At 34.4% G+C, this 20,637-nt stretch overlaps 1 protein-coding gene across 1 annotated transcript in view; it reads right to left on the bottom strand.

Annotated features, from left to right (window-relative positions):
• LOC146137467 (uncharacterized) overlaps nt 1–20,292 on the bottom strand; it is a 43,707-nt gene extending 23,415 nt beyond the window's left edge. Inside the window, exons 1-12 of the mRNA XM_083393361.1 lie at nt 19,753–20,292; nt 17,292–17,539; nt 15,068–15,195; nt 12,860–12,972; nt 12,486–12,544; nt 11,828–11,961; nt 11,365–11,449; nt 10,477–10,718; nt 7,902–8,028; nt 6,823–7,140; nt 5,510–5,713; nt 379–511 (exon numbers count right to left, since the gene is read on the bottom strand). Coding sequence (XP_083249487.1) covers nt 379–511; nt 5,510–5,713; nt 6,823–7,140; nt 7,902–8,028; nt 10,477–10,718; nt 11,365–11,449; nt 11,828–11,961; nt 12,486–12,544; nt 12,860–12,972; nt 15,068–15,195; nt 17,292–17,539; nt 19,753–19,777 — 1,816 coding nt within the window. The 5' untranslated portion in view covers nt 19,778–20,292. The remainder of the gene's footprint in view (nt 1–378; nt 512–5,509; nt 5,714–6,822; nt 7,141–7,901; nt 8,029–10,476; nt 10,719–11,364; nt 11,450–11,827; nt 11,962–12,485; nt 12,545–12,859; nt 12,973–15,067; nt 15,196–17,291; nt 17,540–19,752) is intronic.
• Nucleotides 20,293–20,637: the final 345 nt, after the last annotated feature.

The raw sequence follows: 20,637 nt of genomic DNA, 5'->3' as shown, positions 1-20,637 counted from the left end.
GAATGTAGAATATTTATCAGTTCGGTAAATTTACAAGTTTTAAATTAGAAAACGCTGAGTTAAATACCTAGCCATTGCAGAATTGCCTATTTATCGATTATCCCAATCCGATATTTTTACGCACCTCTAAATGTCCTTTTGATAGGTAAGCACACCTAAAAATGCGTGGTTACTAAAAATACATATAAAGGGTAAATTATGTGAAAAAATTTCAAAAAAACAAGCGTGAGTGTTTTTTATACGCCGTTTATCAGAATTTGACTCGAAACAGTTTAAAAAAAAACAATGCGAAAATCTAAAAAAAGTCGCCTATTTTACAGCATAGTCAAACGAGTGCGAAAAAGGCCAACAAAGCACGCAATTGTGTCGATCACGTACCATGGTGGTGTCTGAGGTCTGGTGATACGGCACTCGGCTGCTGGAGCTGGTGCTGTTGTTGGACCTGGCTGTGGTTGTGGTGTGGTTGATCGTTAGGCGTGCGAGTGCCATCCGCATCCGCTAGCTCGGCACCCTGCGATAAAACTTGACAGTCAATAACTTGAACACGCGCCGTCTCGATGGCTGGGTCGTGTGCGCCAGGAGCATGGAGTTTGGCTTGGTGTTGGAACATATCGAACAGTGTTGGTGTTAGGCTAACCCTTGCACCCGTTTAGCTCAGTGTTTCTCAACCCTCTTTCAGTCCCATATATGCTAAGTGTATAAACTAGGGGTGAACCACCTATTTCTTGTCGCGGGCCAAAGCCAGACCCAAAAAGGTCTCTGCGAACCGTTAAATTTGAACTGTGTAGACATTACGCATCCTTCTGTAACAGTGTTTCTTAAACTTTTTTGAGCGCGACCCAAATCTTGAGTTTTATGTGAATCTCACGACCCAAGCCTCAAACATCAACAAATGTACTTTTTCGCATATGCATAAAATAGAAAACGACACGACAACCAGATGTAGTAGCCTACACAGTTCTATGCAACAACGATTGATTACAAACAAATGATTGACTTGTTTTAGTGTGATTGGTGAAACTGACTTTTTCCTTTATAATATCAGTGTGGCTTGTTTGGTGACTAAAAGCTTACACCAGTCTTAGCAGCTACTGTAGTTGGCTATGGCTATACTGTGACTGGCTGCCATCAAAACGTTTATAAAACCACTTATGATGCAATAATCCAGGTTAAAGATTTGAAGCCACGTGAAAAGCTTATCATGATTGAATTGAAAAAAGTTCCGTTTGCGCAGGATTGAATCACCATAGAGCGACCCATGTTTGGGTCGCGACCCATACTTTGAGAACCACTGTTCTATAACAACCGCAACGATTGTTAATCAGAAATAAGCCGAAGGTATTTTGCAATTAAAAAAGGTGCTAACATTTGTTACACTCGATGCAGGAACAAGATTTGCACAAAGCTCAAAAAAATGTTGCTTTAATGTACTTGACATAGACAAAACATATAAGTTTGTAAAATAGGTTGCTGGCCGGTGGTTTGCGTTGCGAAGTTTGACCACCCCTGATATAATCTAAAATAGTGTGTGTTTAAGAAGTCTGTAAACACGCAACTAAAGTTCATCTCCTCTTTAAAACTTTGTACATTCAAAAAGTTTTTCACATTTTGATGATATCAAAACATTTTAGGCAAAACAAATCTCATAACTGCGAAGCAGTGACGACCAAGTATTTTTACCGTTGCTAAAAGTGGGCAAAACGAGAGCTTTAAAAGTCCAAAAAATCTCACTTATCGAAGTATAATAGGATGGATTGAACATTTCTAATCAGGAAACGCTCAAACTATTTTGAAAGATGTACATGGCAAATGAACTTGACAAAGGCAAAAAAATAAACTTGGGTAAACTGTGCACGGATGACGGATGCGTAATGCAGCTTGATAATGACTTGATAATGATGTTGGCTTTGAATAGACTAAATTATCAAGCAAAAAAAAATTAACGAAAAAAAAACTTCGCAGGCCGTGATTGTGCAGTTTTAATTTTCGTTAAAATTATTTTTTTTTCGCAAACCTAGCAAAGGTAAATGTAGCTTAATAATTTTTTTTCAAAGCCAAAAAGGTCGAGTAGATCGACATGATTTTAAATTTCATTAACTAGCAAAAAGTAAATAAATTTACTGAGAACTTTGTTAAATTTTGCACAAACCTAGCAAAGGTTACATAAGCGCGTTACACAACACGGCTGCCGTTCAGTATAATGCGCTGAGTGGAGAGTTGGAGCGGCCTCGACGAAAGGCCTTATCGTGGCACTTGTGCTTGCGTGTTTGCCAACACCCAGCTCCGACAAAGTTCAATTGCAGTGGCACAACTGCCTTTCGAGGACGTTTCAAGGGCATTTCAAGGGCGCGCTGTCCACACGGATTATTGGCAGCGCCACTGTCGAAGGTGAAAATAATTTTTCAACACGAGAGCGTTGTTTTAAATCCGGCCGGACAAGGCTTAGGGATTCGCCGTTTGTTACAATGCTTGATTTGTTAACGCTTTTTGGTCTGGCATTAGGGATGACCGATACTTAATATCTTATTCTGATACCGATACCCGATATTTTTTACAGGTTTTAGGACGAAATTTGCTTTAGCACGAAGAAGTTTAGTTACCTAAGTTGTTTAACTAGTATAATTTCCAAAATATTTATATTTAGACGTTCAGCAATACCTCATGCCATCATCAGTGTAAAAATGAGCTGTAGCTGAAACGTCTGTAAACCGCAAAATGTCGATTTTATCGAATTTTGTGGCTTTCATATTTTTATTGTAGTTACATCTTAATTTTGGGTTTTATTATACTTTTAAAGACCTCTCTTGTGATGGTCCGTGGCGTTTTTTTTTCTGAAACGTTAACAGGGGGTACAAAGGGTTTAAAGACCATTGAAGGGGGCACCACCTAAAAAATCGTGACAAAAAATGAGAGGTATAGAAAATAGCGCTTTTTACCTTTATTGATAGGTCTAAAATAAGGTCAGGGTTTAAAAAGGACTGAAAACGAGTAAATTGGAGGTTTGCCTTAAATCTAGTTCACGACAGTATTGCTAAAACAACTCAAAACAACTAGCTCCCGCTGTTAAGTTTACGAGTGAAAAACGGTAAATTTTAGGGCACTACAAATTGTGTGTCTACAAAACATGAAACAGAGAACAGTACTTCACATTTGTATGTGAATTGAAAAAAATTGACCAAAACTGGACATTTCCTTCAAGAAAATAAAAAAATCAGTTGAATTTGAAAAAAGCAACAGCAACAAACATTGTGGAGCTGTAAGATAATACTTTTTTTTTTCTAGAAACATACAAATATTAAACGTAAAACATCTAAAATTCAGCCAAGTTGTCATGCCCCGTTTCACACCATAGCTCTCTTTAACGAGTCAGTAGAGGCGTGTTTAAACAAGAAAAGCAAACAGCGTTGTTTACCAGTCATCCAAGGTTCGATTCGGGTTGCTGCGGGGAATTCCCCATGAAGAGAGACGGCTTGCGCGCACCGCTTAAACACACAACGGTTGGCGAACTGACAGGTCTTTTGATAAACGCTACATTCAACAAGGTAGCGACGGGTTTTGTGTTTTTAGTTTAGGATTTGAGTGGCACCACTCAGTCATGCAGAAAATCACTGTAACGATTGTGAGGGTTGGGTTTTACATTGAAAGTTGGACATTAGCAATACGGTGCGATCGTTTTGGAATAATTTTGGTTCAATTTAGTTTGTTTTGTAAGGTACTTAATTATAAACTGTTGATATCAATTTCTCTAAAAAACTTAATTTAACGCTGTACATCAGTTTTGTTTTCATCTCGTAGGTTTATTGTTAAATTCTTCCTTTTGTACACTATTGAGTTATTATTAACATGTCGTGCCTGAAAACTATTTTGTTACTTGGTGTAAATGGTGTCACGACAAAACGCAACCTTCAGTCGTAAGACTGCCATCTGATTGTCGTTAATTAATAAAAAAATCATTGCTACCAGGCATAATAATAATCAAAATAGCACGGGTTAGGTAATTTTGGTTTTATAAAGTATAATGTTGTAATGACTTGAAGTAAAATAACAGTGACTTGACTTGAGCAACTGATGAATGTACTGGGACAAGTGTTTTTTTAAATGGCTTGACTGCGAGTCTGCGACTAAAGTCATTTTGGAATGACTTGTTTGCACCACTGCGCAAATATCTAAGAACTACACAATGTCGCCATTAAGTCTAAAAAAGTACTTGGGTGGGCAGTCAAACTGTTGGAGAACTAAAACAATTACCAGCGGAGCTATTTTGATTTACAAGATAGTGAACTTTTTAAATGCAAAAAAATGGGAGCTTTTGGTCCTCTGTGTTAGTATTAACCCCCTTTCACACCAAAAAATACTTTTTGTTGAGTATTTGCAGTTGGATAAAGTCCAGCGCTAAACAAACGAAAAGCAAACAAAGGAAAATGATCCTTTTTGAAAACCGACACAGACGTGCAAACATGGAAAAGTTTCAAGGCCGATTTTAGCAAACACAAGTATAAAGGACCATTACCAACTGCGGTTTATCGTATCCGTGATATACGCTCCACTCCGTTCTATGGCAAATAGTCTCAACAAGTTAGTCCTAAAGAACTAACAATGCAATTAAATCGTCTTTCGTTACTATACTGGTAAAAAAGTGTTTTGCTATTTGATTTGAAAAACAAACATTCAGACTAGAATGATGAAAAAATTAAAACCAGTATTTTTTTTAAAATTAGATTTAAAAACTAGAAATATCTCTGTTCATTTATGAGCAAGAGTTTTAAAGTTTTAGTAAAAAAGTGTAAAAAAATAACGCATTTTTTTCATATATCGCTGTAAATGTGCTCGAAAAACGACTATAGTAAACTCCTTTTGTGGCAATTATGTCTGTTTAAAAACCGCTGGTTCAGATTTTACCTATTTTGTCTATACAATCACAAATTTAGATTAAAAATGTATTGTTTATGCAGTTTTTTGACAAATTGGTTCAAAGGTGTTTTAAACACACTCAAACATGTTGGCCAGAAACTTTTCAAATAGCAGTAATGGGTTTACAAAGACTTACAAAATTGAGTCGCTTGACGTTTAATGAAATTTGAAAACAATTCACTATAAAGGCCATGGTCAACACTCAACGCATTACAGGTAGTTAAGACTTTTAAATGCGCAAATTATTTCAATGACTTATGAAAGCCTATACAGAAGTAGTTATCATTTTATACGTTTGAAACAACTCTTTACTTATTTACTGCTAGCTACTTTTGTATGGGCTTTGATGTCCTTACTAAGTCTTACTAAAACCTCCAACCATTAAGCTCCAAATTCCAAAAACTCGAAAAAAAAAACAGTTTTTTGTTGTCACTTTGCCAACAGCTTCCCTATCAAAAACCTTCAAAAAAGGTTCTAAGAGTTTAAAAAGAATAAAATGAAAAAAAAATAAAAAAGATTCGAATAGTTTATTAAACAAAAAAATCCCGCCAAAAAAATATAGGTAATGAGTTTTTGGCAACCTTGGCAAAGAACCCACCTTCTGCTTGTGATCCTTTCTCCTTTCACCCCTCACCAAGTCCCACAGGTCGGGGGCCGGGGACTTTCCCGGGTCCCCGTTGACGGGAAATCCCCGCCCCAGGTTCTTGAGCATCTCGTCGTGGCTGCTGTTTGGTTCCTGGAAGGCGTAAGAACGCTCCAACCGAACCTCAACGTCACCGTTCTGGTTGAGTAGTTCGCGGACCTTTGAATACAGAAAAATATTGATTTTGAGAATTAGCTGCATTTTGCTCTAATTATTTAAATTAGAAAACCGGTATTGTCTATTTTGGAACACAATACCCGTCTTTTTTAGTAATTTTAATAAAAATATTAAAGCCATAATATTCGATAAAATCGACATTTCACAGTTTACAGACGTTTCAGCAATGCCTCATGCCATAATATGGCTTTATTATTTTTGTGTCAACGACTTAACTATAACTGGACTGAAGTCACTGTTTTCAAATGACTTGACTTAATTTAAGTTTTCGACCACAATAACTTGAATTGGTTTAAGTCTTTTGGATAAATGACTTGGTTTGGACTTAAGTCATTGTGTTAAACAACCTGGGTTTAAATTAAGTGTTTTAATTATATATTTTTAATAAAATTGATTTATTTATCTCAATTTCGCACCTTGTTAATTTTTAGCTGGAGTAATTGCTCTCTTGAGTCACTTTTAAAGGGACTTGTTTGCAACACTGATTAAAACATAGACGAAATGAGCGGGCTTTCACATAATTCACTGCCAGGTTTATTTAAAAGATGGCAAAAAATATAGTTCGGGGTCCTTGGTCTGGTGATCCTCTCTCTGTGGATCCGCCACTGTTTCTTTTAGGGGTTCGTTGTTTTTTTACATATTACAGGCCAGGTTTGCCACACATTTTTATGAAATAAATTCAAAGACATTCAAAGACCTTTCAAACATAATTTATAGATTTCAGGACCTAAAATTGGATCGCTCCATGTGCTTTGAATACAAATTAAAAACAAAACGGTATAAATAGCACGGTTGGCACAATGACAAGTAGTTTAAAAATGATTTTATCCGGTAACTTTTACAACACACATACGCTAAGCTGCACATCAAGTAAATTAAAAAAATATTTAAAAAACGAACCCCTTATAATTTTCGTACTTTTTTAACGTTCGTCGGGTTGGATGTACTTTTTGTTCAAAATCGGGGCGAAACGTTAAATATCATACCTACTAAGATACCAATTCAAGGCAATAACCGATTAATTTGTTCTCTAAAAATAGAATACAGCCTACAAGTTCTCCCCGACAAAGAATAACTTGTTTTGCTCAAACCTGGAATGAGGACTTCTCCGCCACGGATACGTCGTTTACCGCTAGGAGGCGGTCGCCGCACAGCAGCCCTTCAACCGACGAGAACTTCACCACTGGGAGCAGCTCGATCGTGACGTCATGTTGCCGTGGCAACAGGCGCACCAGGCGGCGGTGACGCAGGGCGCAGTCTTGTGACAGGCCGTCCCAGTCGCCGGCATCGATTGCTGAGTCATGGCTGTGCGTGGTGTTCTCGCTATTGTGACTCAGCTCGATTCGGGTCTGCATCGCGCGAAGCTCTCCGAGGATCTTGTTTTTCGTCTCTTTTGTAGAGTCGTGCTCCTGAAATGAGATATAAAGTTTGTCGTACCCTTTTTACTTTTATTTTTATATTAACCCAGCTCGCGATGGGATTTTGAGCGGCCCGCAGACAGTTTCCGGTGTTACATGATAATGTGGCCCGCGTCCACAGTCTGCCGCAATCCCCCACTACTTGATTACTACGTCAAATAATAGTGAGTTATTCTTTTGTTATTTGTATTCATTGTTTCGGGTTCAAATTCGATATAGAATTTACAATAAATATTTTTCCATGGATTTGTCAAGAGATGTAAAGTTTACAAGGAGTGTCGAGAAATTAACAAGGATTGGATGCCCAAGTACTTTTTTTACTCAAGTCGGCAAGAATGCAGTGTGTCTGCTGTGCAATGAAAGTGTGACCTGTTTAACGAGTACAACAAAATACGATTTATTCATGGGTGGATAAATACACAATTAATGTATCGATTCAGGAACCTGGCCTGCCAAGTACTTCATTTTACCATATCCGGCCCGCCGACTGGAGAAGTTGCCCGCCCCTGCTGTAATATTATGATTAATTCCTCGGTCCCACAAAACAGAATTGAATACAAGTATACTAGGATTCGATATTCTGGATTCGTTATTCTAGATTCGAAACCTAATATTCTTGAACTTCCTGGGATTCTACTTTGAACATCCTTAATCACGATAGCCCGACAACACTTATTACCCATATAAACGCAAAATAAACAAAAAAACATCGATATGGACCGAGCCGGGATTCGAACCATCGACCTCTGTACCTTGACCGCCTCTTCGAGTTGCTTGACGAGACTTTCGCGTTCCTCCTTTATGAGGTCACAAAGCTTCCTGCTTTCCTCCAGTTCGCTGCGTAATTTGTCGCGCTCCGAGAAAGCCAGCTTACGCCACCTGGTGGCGAAAATGGGGGTTGTGAGAATCTGATGGAGATGTTTCCGAGTTAGAGCATGTTTTCTAGTTAAGGGGTAAAAAAATTACGGTCCACGGGCATAATCCGGCCCGCAACTTTGTTCCAAAAGCAGATAAATTACAGTTGAAATCTTGTCCATTAAAATTTAAAACAAAATTTTGATGAAAGTGAAACTGTACGACAATTTTAGGGCCCACTACCACTGTTATTGCAGAGTTATTTATATTTCCTTCATACGACAATAATTAAGTTAATAAAGTTCGACATTTTTTTTATCCGGACCGCAATCATAAAATCCTAACAGTTATCCGGTCCACGATGGTCAGGCCTTACAGTTATTCGGCCCTTTATGAGAAAAGTTTGGTGGCCTCTGCGGCTACTGATGGATTATTTTCAGCAAATCTGGCATTTTTTTGCGCATAATTTTTGTGCATTTTTTTACATATTTAAAATATTAGGAATAGGAAAAACTAACAACAACCCTTCCCAACAATATTGAAAATAAAAATAGATATTTGTGCATTAAATATTCTGAAAAGGCTGAAAATAAGGAGCAGCCAATACTTTTTTTTTTTCATTTTACTGTATGAATTTTTTTGTTTTGTCCAATTCTCGCGGGTATCATATTTTCTTTATGCAAAACTTGCGACTGAGTTTTCCAGCACAAACAAAGCAAAGTAACGAGAAATCTAAACTAAATTCAACAACAGCACAAATATTTTTACCTTTACGTTAATGCGCCAAGAAGTAAGTTTATGTTCAAATAATTTAGCATTATCGTAAACACGTTAATAAAAATACAAACTAACAAATGATTTTTATAACTCGCCAAATCACAAGGGCTTTAAACAAAAAAACGCATTTCTTCCCTCTGAAGAATAATCCTTTCCCTTTTTCCTTAAACTCTCAACCCTTGAAAACATTGTTGTCGTGAACTTGATTTAAATGTCGGCCTTGACTTGTTGAAGTGTGTGTGACTCATGGTGTTTGTAATTGGCTTTAAGATGGCGTCAAGTCGCCAAAATAACGCGCAACTGGTTGTAAAGGACACTCAAGAACTACTAATCTGTGTCGAGGCGTCGTTTCTTCGATTAGATTTGGCAATTAAATTGGCTGTTTTTTTTATTCGTTTATTGTAGAAACGGATGTAAACAACAAAGTTTTTAAACAGGCTTATTGCCCGCTGTGTAAACTGTAAAGGTATACTATACAGTTTAACCATGGATATTTAAATACTGCTGGTTAGCGCAACACACTGTATCAAAAAAACCTGAGCAATGTTGCTTTCAAATTTTAAAGCACGACAAATAACAAATCTTAGTCCACAATTTTAAGTTGTTTTGTGGGTAGATGGTAAATACAATCCAGTCAACTTGCGGATTATGAGGTTAATTTGGTAATGTTTTGAACATGCATGGCCAATTTTAGCGGGACGTATCATTATAAAAATGACAATTTTGTTTACGAGAAAACTGTATTTGATTACTGACAATGGTTTTAAGCGTTTTCGCATTTTTGCGCATGAGTTTGTTTTGTACTGAAGATATATCTGGTTTACGCATAACAATCTTACAAAAAAAATAATAACAATGTATATATAATATATATTTTTTAGTTTTATTTAAAAACATATATCTATCAGATTATAAGTTAGAATTGACGGCAAAAAAAAAATTGTTTAAAAAAGGTCAAAATTATTAGAAAGAAAATCATTAGCAAAATTACCCTGTTGGTGGCTTTATTTTACCATGACTAACCAACTACAATTCTTTAACCAAATGGAATAAATTAAATAAAAAAATTACCTGCACCAGTGCTCTTACTTAAAAACATTGCATGATGCATATACTCCTAAAAAGTTTAATCAGAAAGTGCTAAATAGTTTAAAAAAACCTTCTTGATGACCCTGTTGTTGGCTTTATTTTACCCTCATCAACTACAATTCTTCACCTAAAAAAAATTGAAAATTGCTTGTGCAAGTGCTCTTACTTAAAAAAACGTTACATAATGCATATACTCATAATACATTGAGTAATAAAGTGTGAAATACAACTCCTTAACGGTCCTGTTTTATTTTACCCTTATTAATCACCGACAATTCTTTAAATAAAAAATAAAAAAAATACCTGTAAAAGTGCTCTTACTTAAAAAGAAATACATTGCATATACATTATACACCATGAAAAAATTGAACAAGAAAGTGCAAAATATATGAAAAAACATTCCTTCTAACTCACTGTACCAATTATATAAACAAAGACTTTTTGACGACCCTGTTGTGGCTTTATTTTACCCGTATTATTCACCAAAAATTATTTAAATAAAACATAAATAAGTTACCTGCACCATGTGCTCTTACTTAATATATATGCTCATGAAAGTCATTTAAAAATGGGGAAATACATAAAAAAAAATTTCTCCCAACTCACTTGGTGGCTGCCTCCGACTCAATCCTTGATTCCTCCAGCTCCTGCGAGAGGATATCCACCTTGGACCTAAAGGCATCCCTCTCCCGGGAGATCTGCTCTATGGTTTGCATTGCGATGTCATGTGCCTTCCGCTCGTTATAAGCTTCCTGTAGTTGGGCTTCTTTGTCGAGCAAGGCCTGTCTTCGCTCGCGTTGCGCCGCGTATAGTTCCTGTTTTAAACTGTCGATGTCTACAGATGAAGTCTGGATAGGGAACAAAAAAGGTACTTTTTACGAACACTAGGCCGCTGCAGAAAGTTTGCATAAATATTATCAAGTGAACAATCTTTTTTTAATTTTTTAAATACTAACCTTTTTAAGGTTTAAAAAAATATTAAAAAAAGTTTTTTTTTTTTATTTGGCTAGAATGTTTTGTTCATTTTGTCAACCGACGGGGTCTATTAAAATGGAAACTAAAATAAAAAAAATTCATCTTTTTTTAGTACATATACGAAGCATGAATACTGATTAGGGAAACCTAAAACATTATTTTTTTTAAACTTCTTCGTTTTTTTAAGCTGCTAATGTCCACCGACGAGGTTTGAAAAGGCGATTTTTTTGGTTTAATTTTTCTTAAAGTAATGTTTGATATGTAGCTATAAAATATTTTTTGGCATTTTAGAAAAACATAACACTTTAAAACTTACGACTGTCGCTATAAAAGAAACTTAACAACTGAACTACAAAAGTCTGTGTCAGTAAGTAACAAGGTTGTCGGTTCGAATCCACTCTCAGACAGGTCTTTTTATTGACAAATATCTTGACCAGCATGGCCTGTAGACAATTTACTGAACAGGACCAGATTTCTTTAAGGCTTAGTGTGTAATATGTTAAAAGTGTAGCGACGTACTGAACCACGTTGCAGAATCATCAGTTGACTTTGGATTTTTTCTTTTTCCTCCAACATTCCATGCTTTTCTGACAGAATCTCTTTGCTGAAAAGTTTGGATAAGTTTACAAATTCGTAAATTAATTTACAAAACTTCCAAAGATGTAAAATTGTGCTTGGTATAAGATCTTACGCAGTTTTAAATATTTTTAGAGAAACTGAAACATTTTATAAGCGAATTATCAACAAATTGCCACAACCACTTTAGGCCTGCTACAGTTAAAAATACCGCTGAAAACAACAATATATTTTGAACGATATCAATAGTCACACTATTGCAAATTCTTTTCCGCCAAGGTTTGCTCCGTGATGGTTAAATTCCCTATGACGTAACAAAGGTATTTTTTGAACGATAGCAATTTTTGTACCTTCCAAATTTGAAAACAAAACGACCTGATAAAAGGTGAAAAAACAGAAGTCTTACTATTGCAATTCTTTTTCGCCGAGGTCTTCCTGTAGTTTGTTCATGTCCTTGAGTACGCTGTCCCGTTCGCTCATGACAAGTGAATATTCGCGCTTGTAGGTCGTTCGTTCGTCCCTCACCCTTGCAAGGTCCCTCTGTAAACAGAAAGGGCTACAACATGCAAAACAAACTCGTGGATCATCGTAAAACCCGAAATATACAGGTTCTCTCGCCAATAAAATGGCTATTTTTAGTTTGAGCGGTAAATACAAACGGTACATGGTGTGTGTTTGATTAGGCAAATATTGACCGCGAAATAAGGTTGATTTGTGTATTAAATCGTGATTTTTCAAGTGATATTTAATTAGAAAAGTTGTATGTCAGCATTTATACATTTTGCTGAAATTAACAAACGATAAGCAACGTAATAGAAACAAATTCACTAAAGTCCATTAAACAGATGATTTTCTTAAAAAAAACATTTTTTATTTGTAAGTCTATTTTGATTTGTGAGATTTGAAGTTTGCACTAAGTATTAAAACACAAAAATTAAAACATAAAAATATTTTGATATATTAACTTTGATTAGGAACAAGTATCTTCGTAAATAATCTTTTTAATAAAATTGTAACAAGATGTTGTATGCAAGTTACTTTCACGAATGCATATTGCATCATACCTGAAGTGATTCCATTCGTTCATTCATAAGCTCCAACTGTCTAATCATCGACTCTTTGTCTAAAAAAAGAAAAATAATTAAACTAAAAGCATTCAGATTGAGTAAAGCAACATCAATCGATGTTACAAGATTTTCACTGATTTCCAAGCTCTGGATTTGTAATTTTTTTGGTATTTCACTTTTACAGAACACTAATTGACAAATACTGGTAAAGTTCAAGAGTTTAAATATTTAGTTTTAAAATATGGTCAAAATACAAGTATTTTTCGGCCATAAGTGATTTATAAAATTGTATCTTTGCCATGCTAACTAATGTTAATTACCTTGCATAAAGTATTCAAATGAAATATAATAAGCTTCTAAACAATTTTTACCAGGGTGATTGAAGGTTGCTGTTTCGAGTTGCTTTTGCAATTTATTTCGCTTGACAGTTTCATCGGCGAAACGCTTGCGCAATTCTTCGTGTGATGAATTAAGTTCCTCATATCTAAAAAATACAAAAATTTGGTGAAAAATATTAATTTTAGTCATGACACAATCATGGACGCCGAACTTTCAAAATTTCAGGGCGTTATTTTCTAGCTTTTGGGATTATTATGGAATTTAGGAAAGTTTTCACACTTTTGTTGAACTAAAAATGGGTATAACAGGAATTATTTTGCATTTTTATTGATAACTTTTTTTATTTGTGTATGATGGTGTTAACATTTAAAATACACTATAGGCCAAATAAGGTCAAACATCCAAATATGGACAATATAAACAGAGTTGGGTGCAACCGAGCTATCAGATACAATTTTCAAGTGGACAAAGTTAAACTGGCTCAAAGTAATTCGTCAATAATTAACAAAAAATGACTTAACAAGGCCCGAACATTAAATTAAGCACCCTTGAAAATGAAAAGGGTCAGTTGGGCTCACGTTAAAAAGATCGACCGCGATTTAACCCACGATTAATTGTGCACTTGAAATTAGCAATATAGACTACAAAGAGGAGAATGGATTATAGAAAAAGAAAGATAAACTGTAATGTCAAGTGGCCGCCAAGCATGGCTAATTAGATTTAATGGCTTTTAATGACTGACATCAACTTTTAGGAGCACTTCTGTACACTAAAGAACAAAATATTTGCCTTACTTTTATATGTAAATTAAGGTGGCATATTGTAAAGTTTGCTCAAACAGACAAAACTTGTATAGGACAATATTTGACTAAGCTGTTTATGTCCTGCTTTATGATCCTGTAAAACAGTTTACTGGGTTTCAAAATAAGGAGCCATAAAAACAGTACTAAATTATCCACATTTAACAACATGTACATAGATCATATAAAAAGTCTTACCAAAAAATTAAACACAACCAGTTAAACTATAGATATTTCATAGATATACACAACAATTTCTTGTCAGCTGTTTCATAACAAATCAAACATTTTTAGTACAATTAACAGAAAAAACATAAACATATATATAAATATAAACAATAAAAAAAAAACACCAAACAATATCAAACCTATGCTCAAATTATTATCATAAAAATATGCTGCATCAAAACAAACTAGACTAAAACTCCTAACATGTTTTTTCGTGACCAGAACAAAGTTCGACGTTTCGCTTATTATAAAAAAGCAGTAGCTTCCATGCACTTCAAGAGTGAACTAAATCAACCTTTGGCAGTCGCTTCTAAGCTTAGCCTGACTAAAATAAACAGAGTTAAGCAAAGATTGGGGCGTCGAGCGTCTGCCGAAAGGTGCATAATACACAGAGCGAATAACGCCCCCAACGACAACTCAAGTCGATGATTAGTTGTTCCCCGGGTAAATCTTTAACAGGCCACAAGCCGATATTTTTGTCGGTCCGCTGTTCATTAGATTTTTGGCCCATTTTTTTTTAGAGATTAATTTGTAAAATTGGAAATTTAATTTACAAGTTGATTTTGTTCATTTTTTTTGAAAAAAAGAGTTAAGTTTGCTTTGCTTTGCTTCATTGCAAGCAACTTACACATTGCAACAACTTCTATTCCTGAGAAAAAAAATTGCTAAAATAATTTTTCAGAAACGTTCTCTACTGTTGTTCCCTACTTTCACCAAAAAGAACGAACGGTGTTTCACACTTTGTTTTATGTATGCTGCATTATTGCTTTTACATTTAAATCATATCTAATACCCACTGAACACCAGCTAACCCCAGTGATCTGCTCAATTAAGGTAGAGCTGGTTAAACTGTTCAGCCTGCACCCCTATTGCATTTATTAAAATTACTGAAAATTTTTACGAAAAACTTACTGCTCTTATATTTAAATCATATCTCATACCCACTGAACAACAGCTAACCCCAGTGATCTGCTCTTTCAGGTAAAGCTATTTAAACAGTTAAGCCTGCACCCCTTTTAAAATAACTGAAAATTTTTACAAGAAACTTATTGCTTTTACATTTTAATCAAATCTAATATATATATACATAATATACACAAGCTTGCCCAAGTGGTCTTTCCGCTAACTTAAGGTAGAGCTTGTTAAGCTTTTAAGCCTGCAATCCTGTTGCATTTAGTACAATATTTACAATTTTTTTACCAAACCACTTACTTTATAAGGATGGTTTCGTACATCTGCGTTATTATTTGACCTCCACCACCCACCAATGACCTTCGGCGCATAATGGCAAGTTCCTGCTGATTGCTTTGACTTTGCCTCATATAAGCTTCAGTTTCAGCCTGGAGCAACAAAAAGAAAAGAAACGTTTTTCTGAGTTTACATATATATATACAAGGTGTGTTCTAAAACAAAGTTGCCACACAGTTTTATGAAATAAAAAAAATATGAAATAAGACAATTTAAGACTTTTCAAAGAAATTTTATAGACTTTCAAAGCCCTAAAATTGGTTTACTTCATGTTTTTTAATCAAAATTCGAAAATAAAACATTATAAATGCCACGGCAAACACTTTAAATTAGTTGAAAAATTGTTTTTTAACCGCAATTTTAACGTTTAGCTTGAAGCTGCATATAAAAAAAATTATAAAGACTTTGGGAAAAACATAAGGTTTCAAAGACTTTTTAATACACAAATTAAATAAAAACATTAAAATACGTTTTTAGAAACGAGAATTTAAAAGATTTTACAAGATTTAAAAACGTTGTGGCAACCCTGTAAAATGACTTGACTGACATTCCATATTTTGTGACCTATCGCTAACTTAAAAAAGTCAATACCACTCTCAAAAAGCACATTTCGCTTAATTCTTTAACAAAATAAGCAGTTACTACAAAACAAGCGGTGTTGTTTCTAAAAATGATTTTAATAAGGTATGGGGCAAACGACTTAATGGGCATTATTATTTTTTAGGTGTGTTTTGATAAAAATTACCAAGCAAAAAGGTCTATAAATATATGTTACCTAAAAGTTTGTCACAAAAAAATAGTTTTTAGTTTATTAATTTAGTTTTAAGTTTCATGATAAACAAAATTCTAAAAAGAAATACTTTTTAATGTGCCAACGAGTATATATTCATAAACACTGGATAAACAAACTTAACAGGTCATTATCCAGGATAAAATACAAGACTTGGGTATCAAACACATGATGATTCATTCATTCAAGCAAATAGTCAAACAACTCACACACACAATTGGTACAAAAAGTAAACGACCAAGGCAGGTTCAAACAATTCATTCTTGGACTACAATATTTTTCATTTTTATTCGTTTTTATTCTCACTATGCTTTAAAGGTATAAAGTGACTTAAATAGTATTAGGGGCTTTCTTATTTATAAAATACAGTATATATATATTGATATAGATATAAATAGTTTAATTACAGTATTATTGATAAAACTAATTTGGAAGATTGTGTAATTTCATGTCTCGGCCAAGTTTGGTTTTAATTTCACAAAAAAATATGAGTTCAGTTTTGTTATATATGCCTAAAATCTTTCTATATTCAATTTCTGTGATTCGACAAAAAGATGAATCAACAACTATCTGACACTTTGTTACTTGGTTTCAATAAGTATAATAGTGCTTTAAACACATAAAGGCCAAGTGAACCATTACAATTCTCTACAACCAGAACCCCTACCCCTCCACCACTGCCGAAAAAAAAAACAGAAAAAAAAAATATAATAATGTTAGACTTTGTCAACTTGATGTCACAACCAATGTCCGTGCTTCAAAAAAGTAACAAACATTAACCTAGAAAAATACTTTCTGATTTTCAAAAAACTACCTTAAACTGTAAATTTGGTACAGACCATCAATGGCTGTGCTTTAATTAACAAAAAATCTTTTCTCATTTAAAGAATTTTACCTACGACTTGGGTAATTTGGTCGAGGCTATCAATGCCTTAACTTTAGTTAACAAAAAATACTAAAGTTTAAATAAGAGGTGAAAAATTTACCTACTGCTTGGCTAACTTGTTCAAGGAGTGCCTTTGCTTTATTCGGTGAAAAAACACTTTTTTATTTCAAAATTTAAATTTTTATTGAAAAAATTTTTATATAGAAAATATTTAACATTTTTATTGAAAATATTTAACAAATTAATTCCTGGGCTTTATTCAACAAAACTACTTTAATAAGAGGTGAAAAAATTACCTTATACTCTGTTGATTTGGTTAAGACAGTCAACGCCTTTGCTTTATTCAAGTAAAAATACTTTCTCATTTGAATTTTTTACCTACTACTTGGATAACTTGGTCCTGGCAATCAACCCAAATGTTGTTTTAAGTAGCAAAAAAAAACTTTTTTTATTTGAAAAAAAATACCTACTACTTTGCCTAGTGGGTATTTTTTAATCTAAAAAAAATTTACCTTATACTCTGTTAACTTGGTCCCAGCAATGACTGCCTCCTCCTGTAGCTGTTTCAGCTTGTTTTCCATCAGATTCTTGTCGCTTAGGCTGGCCTGGTGTTGCGCCGACAGGTTGGCCACCTCCATTTCCTTGGCCAGGAGCTTCTGTTTGAGCCGGGCCAGCTCCTCCTGCACTGGCGGAGCGCTGAACGACGTCCCGAAGGCTAAACTGTCGCCGTCGTCATTCTCACCACTGCTCTGTAAATGTCCTGCGTCGTAAAACACGGGTTTTTTTGTTGTCTGACGTTTGAGCTTCTGGGAGAGGTGTTGATATGTTTTCGCCAAAGGATTTTTCTTGTGAGATTTTGGATTTGCAGGAAATTTATTTTTAAATGCAAAAGATTTGGAAGCAAGTTTATTTATTGATCAAAAAATAAATGTATTTCAAGGTTATGAAATTTTAACTTTTTTTCTAATGTTGGAAACGCATCTGATTGCAGCACTTTTAAATTTGAAAGCCATTGGTTTTATGCAACTTATATGTTTTTTTAAACATGTTTCTTGCCATAATATATCTTATACATAAAACAGGGATGAAAACAATTGAAGCATTAACAGGAAAACTGGCTTACATGTAAAATTCTAATAATGATATATTTTTTGTTGTCCTATTTAAGAAACACATTTGACAAAAATAACTCTTTGAAAAAACTATCGAACAATTAGGTTCCAAAATTAAGCCTTAGCAAACAATTGACAATTGGAAAGGCACAACATCAATCGACAGCCCATTGACAGAGTACAAAGGCCCTCTTACCAATGAGAAAATTTGTCTGGCAGAAAAGCTTCTCAGAAAAACTCAAGCCTCTAGTCAAAACTGCTTTAAAATGAAGTAGTGATTCATCAGTCAGAAGTGACAAGGGTACATTCAATTGTCACCGAGTCTCAGTCGGTTGTTTACTAACTTGCTGCTTTTTAAATTAATTTCGGAAAAGTGAACAACCATTTAAACAACCTTGTGTGTTCAACTAAACCTTGGATAAAACAAAGCACTTTATTATCCACATTGCACACTACCTCGCTAAACTTTAACAGAACAACTTCAAAAACTATTTTTCCTAGTCAATTTGTAGCGAGCAATATATTCGAGGAAAATTGCGACCAATACAGTTTCGGCAACAAAAGTAAAATATCAGCTGAAGTGAGGTAACATGATGACAGTCATCTGCAAAAACATGAGCAGCACGAACAGCCAACAACTGCCTTTTGCTCTACATCTCTCTCCATATTGACTGTGCACTTGAACAGGTGGAGCCCAGGCGCACAAAGCGCGCACGCACTCACGCACGAGTCTCGTCTCAAGTGCAAAAGCAAACACGGCAGGCTCGCTTACTTCCAACTCGCCCCCTTACTTACAACGTGATGTCAGGATTGGGGGACTGTTTTTTTTTTCCGAACATGAACTTGACTGATCATTGGCATTCAAAAATGATTGTATGGTAAAAAAATATTACTCTATCAAAACTTTCTGGTTAAACAAGTCAGGTGGTACAGATTTTTCACTAAACCATTTATATTTGTTTTACTTTTTTTAAAACAAACTTGAGAAACTGTAAAACAAACTTTAGAAACTGTCAATAGTTTAAAATTTGTAGGGCATGGTGTAAAGTTTGACAACTTTACAGTTAACCTGATAAGATATTGCTGCCTGTTGATGCAAAACAATTTCCAGCAATGCAGAAAGATTTATGACAAAACAATTTATGCGATGTTTTTCAACCTTGAGACATCAAACTACAAAAAAGTAACTGTTCACTTTCAATATTCCAGACCAAATGTGTCAGTATAACTAGAAACCTTGTTATCTTATTTAACTTTGTTTTGAGGATTACACATATTTTAACAAACAATTAAAAAAGAATTGCTTTAAAAGTTATATATACAATTAACTATTTTCCAGGAATAAGATTAGTTACAAAACACTAAATGGCAGTGAATCATAAATCATACGCAGGCCAAACTCCATCACTACCAGTGTTGGCTATTCAGCACGTTCCCAAACAGTTAATTGCAGATAACAACATTTTTTTCAAGCATATGGAATATTTTTTTATTGCCCTTTGGTTTTTCAATATATACTGTAGGTGACATGCGATAAGCCTAATATATTCAATAGACGTTTTTTACACACAAATGTTGCAAGAAGACAAGTGTGTGTGCAAATAATAGTCTTTCTTGACAGAGTATAACAAATTAAATTTCAAAGGTATAGTTTAAAAACAGTCACCAGTTATCACCTACTAATATTGCTAAACTTTCTCTAGATGTGTACAGCTTCTATTGTTTCATTTTTAGTCCTTTTTTTCAACCTAGAACAGCAGCAGCACAGCTTACAATTGTGGGTTGAACATGGCACGGCACACAAACTAAAGCAAACACGGATCAAAAACTTTGTTTAACTTTGTTTGAGGATTTTGCTTACCTTCGTGACCTTGCCCTGCACTCATTTTCTTTTTATGTGGTCAAGCCGTTGAGTGCGCTGGCAATTTGTCAACTCCCAACATACAGCATGAACATATTTGCCTAAAAACCTAAAGAAAAAGCTCCCAGGTTGATCGTACATTGAAATCAGAATGGGGAGCTAGTAGTGTTTTGTTTTTGAAAAATCAGCAGCATGCAGATTGCGTAAACATTGAAAAGATAGTAGTTAACCTTAGATATTTTTCCTGCATAATTTAGCTGGCTAATATATACTGCTGTTATATTTAAGGAAAAATGAACACTGTTCACGTGGGCATAATATGCAAATGTTACCAACAAAAACTGGCAAAGACAAACAATATTAGGTTAGTAAATGTTCAGCTATCAACAAAACATATGTTTCGGTTAATAAATAATAACTGTGATTTTATATTTATACATAAATGAAATTTCATCAATAATTGAAGGAAATAGTTGAATATTTATGCAACAATTTCAGCAGGAAACAATCAAGTAATCCAGTTTTCAAACAGGATGCAATACATTGCTTATTTAACACTAGTGGAAACACGTGTTTTCAATCGAAATCAATTATTCATGAGTGTATACAGAAGGTTAAACAAATTAGCCATCTACTTGAATAAAACAATACTGAACACAGCTAATACTGAAAATCTTTATATTTTTCACAAACGGCTACTTTCACAAATATCTGTCAGATAAATATTAACTTTTTTAGAAGTTTTAAAATCAGCTAAATAGTATGTAAACCAGATAAAACCAAAAAAAAGATAAAAAACAAAAATTAAGATGTGGCTTTTGTACAAGCAATACACAGTTTGTCCTATACTGGTTATGAATTTTTCATAGTATAATCGTTAAGCCC

This window comes from Ascidiella aspersa, chromosome 7, assembly GCF_963924565.1.
Source record: "Ascidiella aspersa chromosome 7, kaAscAspe10.2, whole genome shotgun sequence".
NCBI classification, from domain to species: Eukaryota; Metazoa; Chordata; class Ascidiacea; order Phlebobranchia; family Ascidiidae; genus Ascidiella; species Ascidiella aspersa.
Note: the sequence above shows the minus strand (reverse complement) of the source record. Positions and strands in the feature narration are given on the sequence as shown.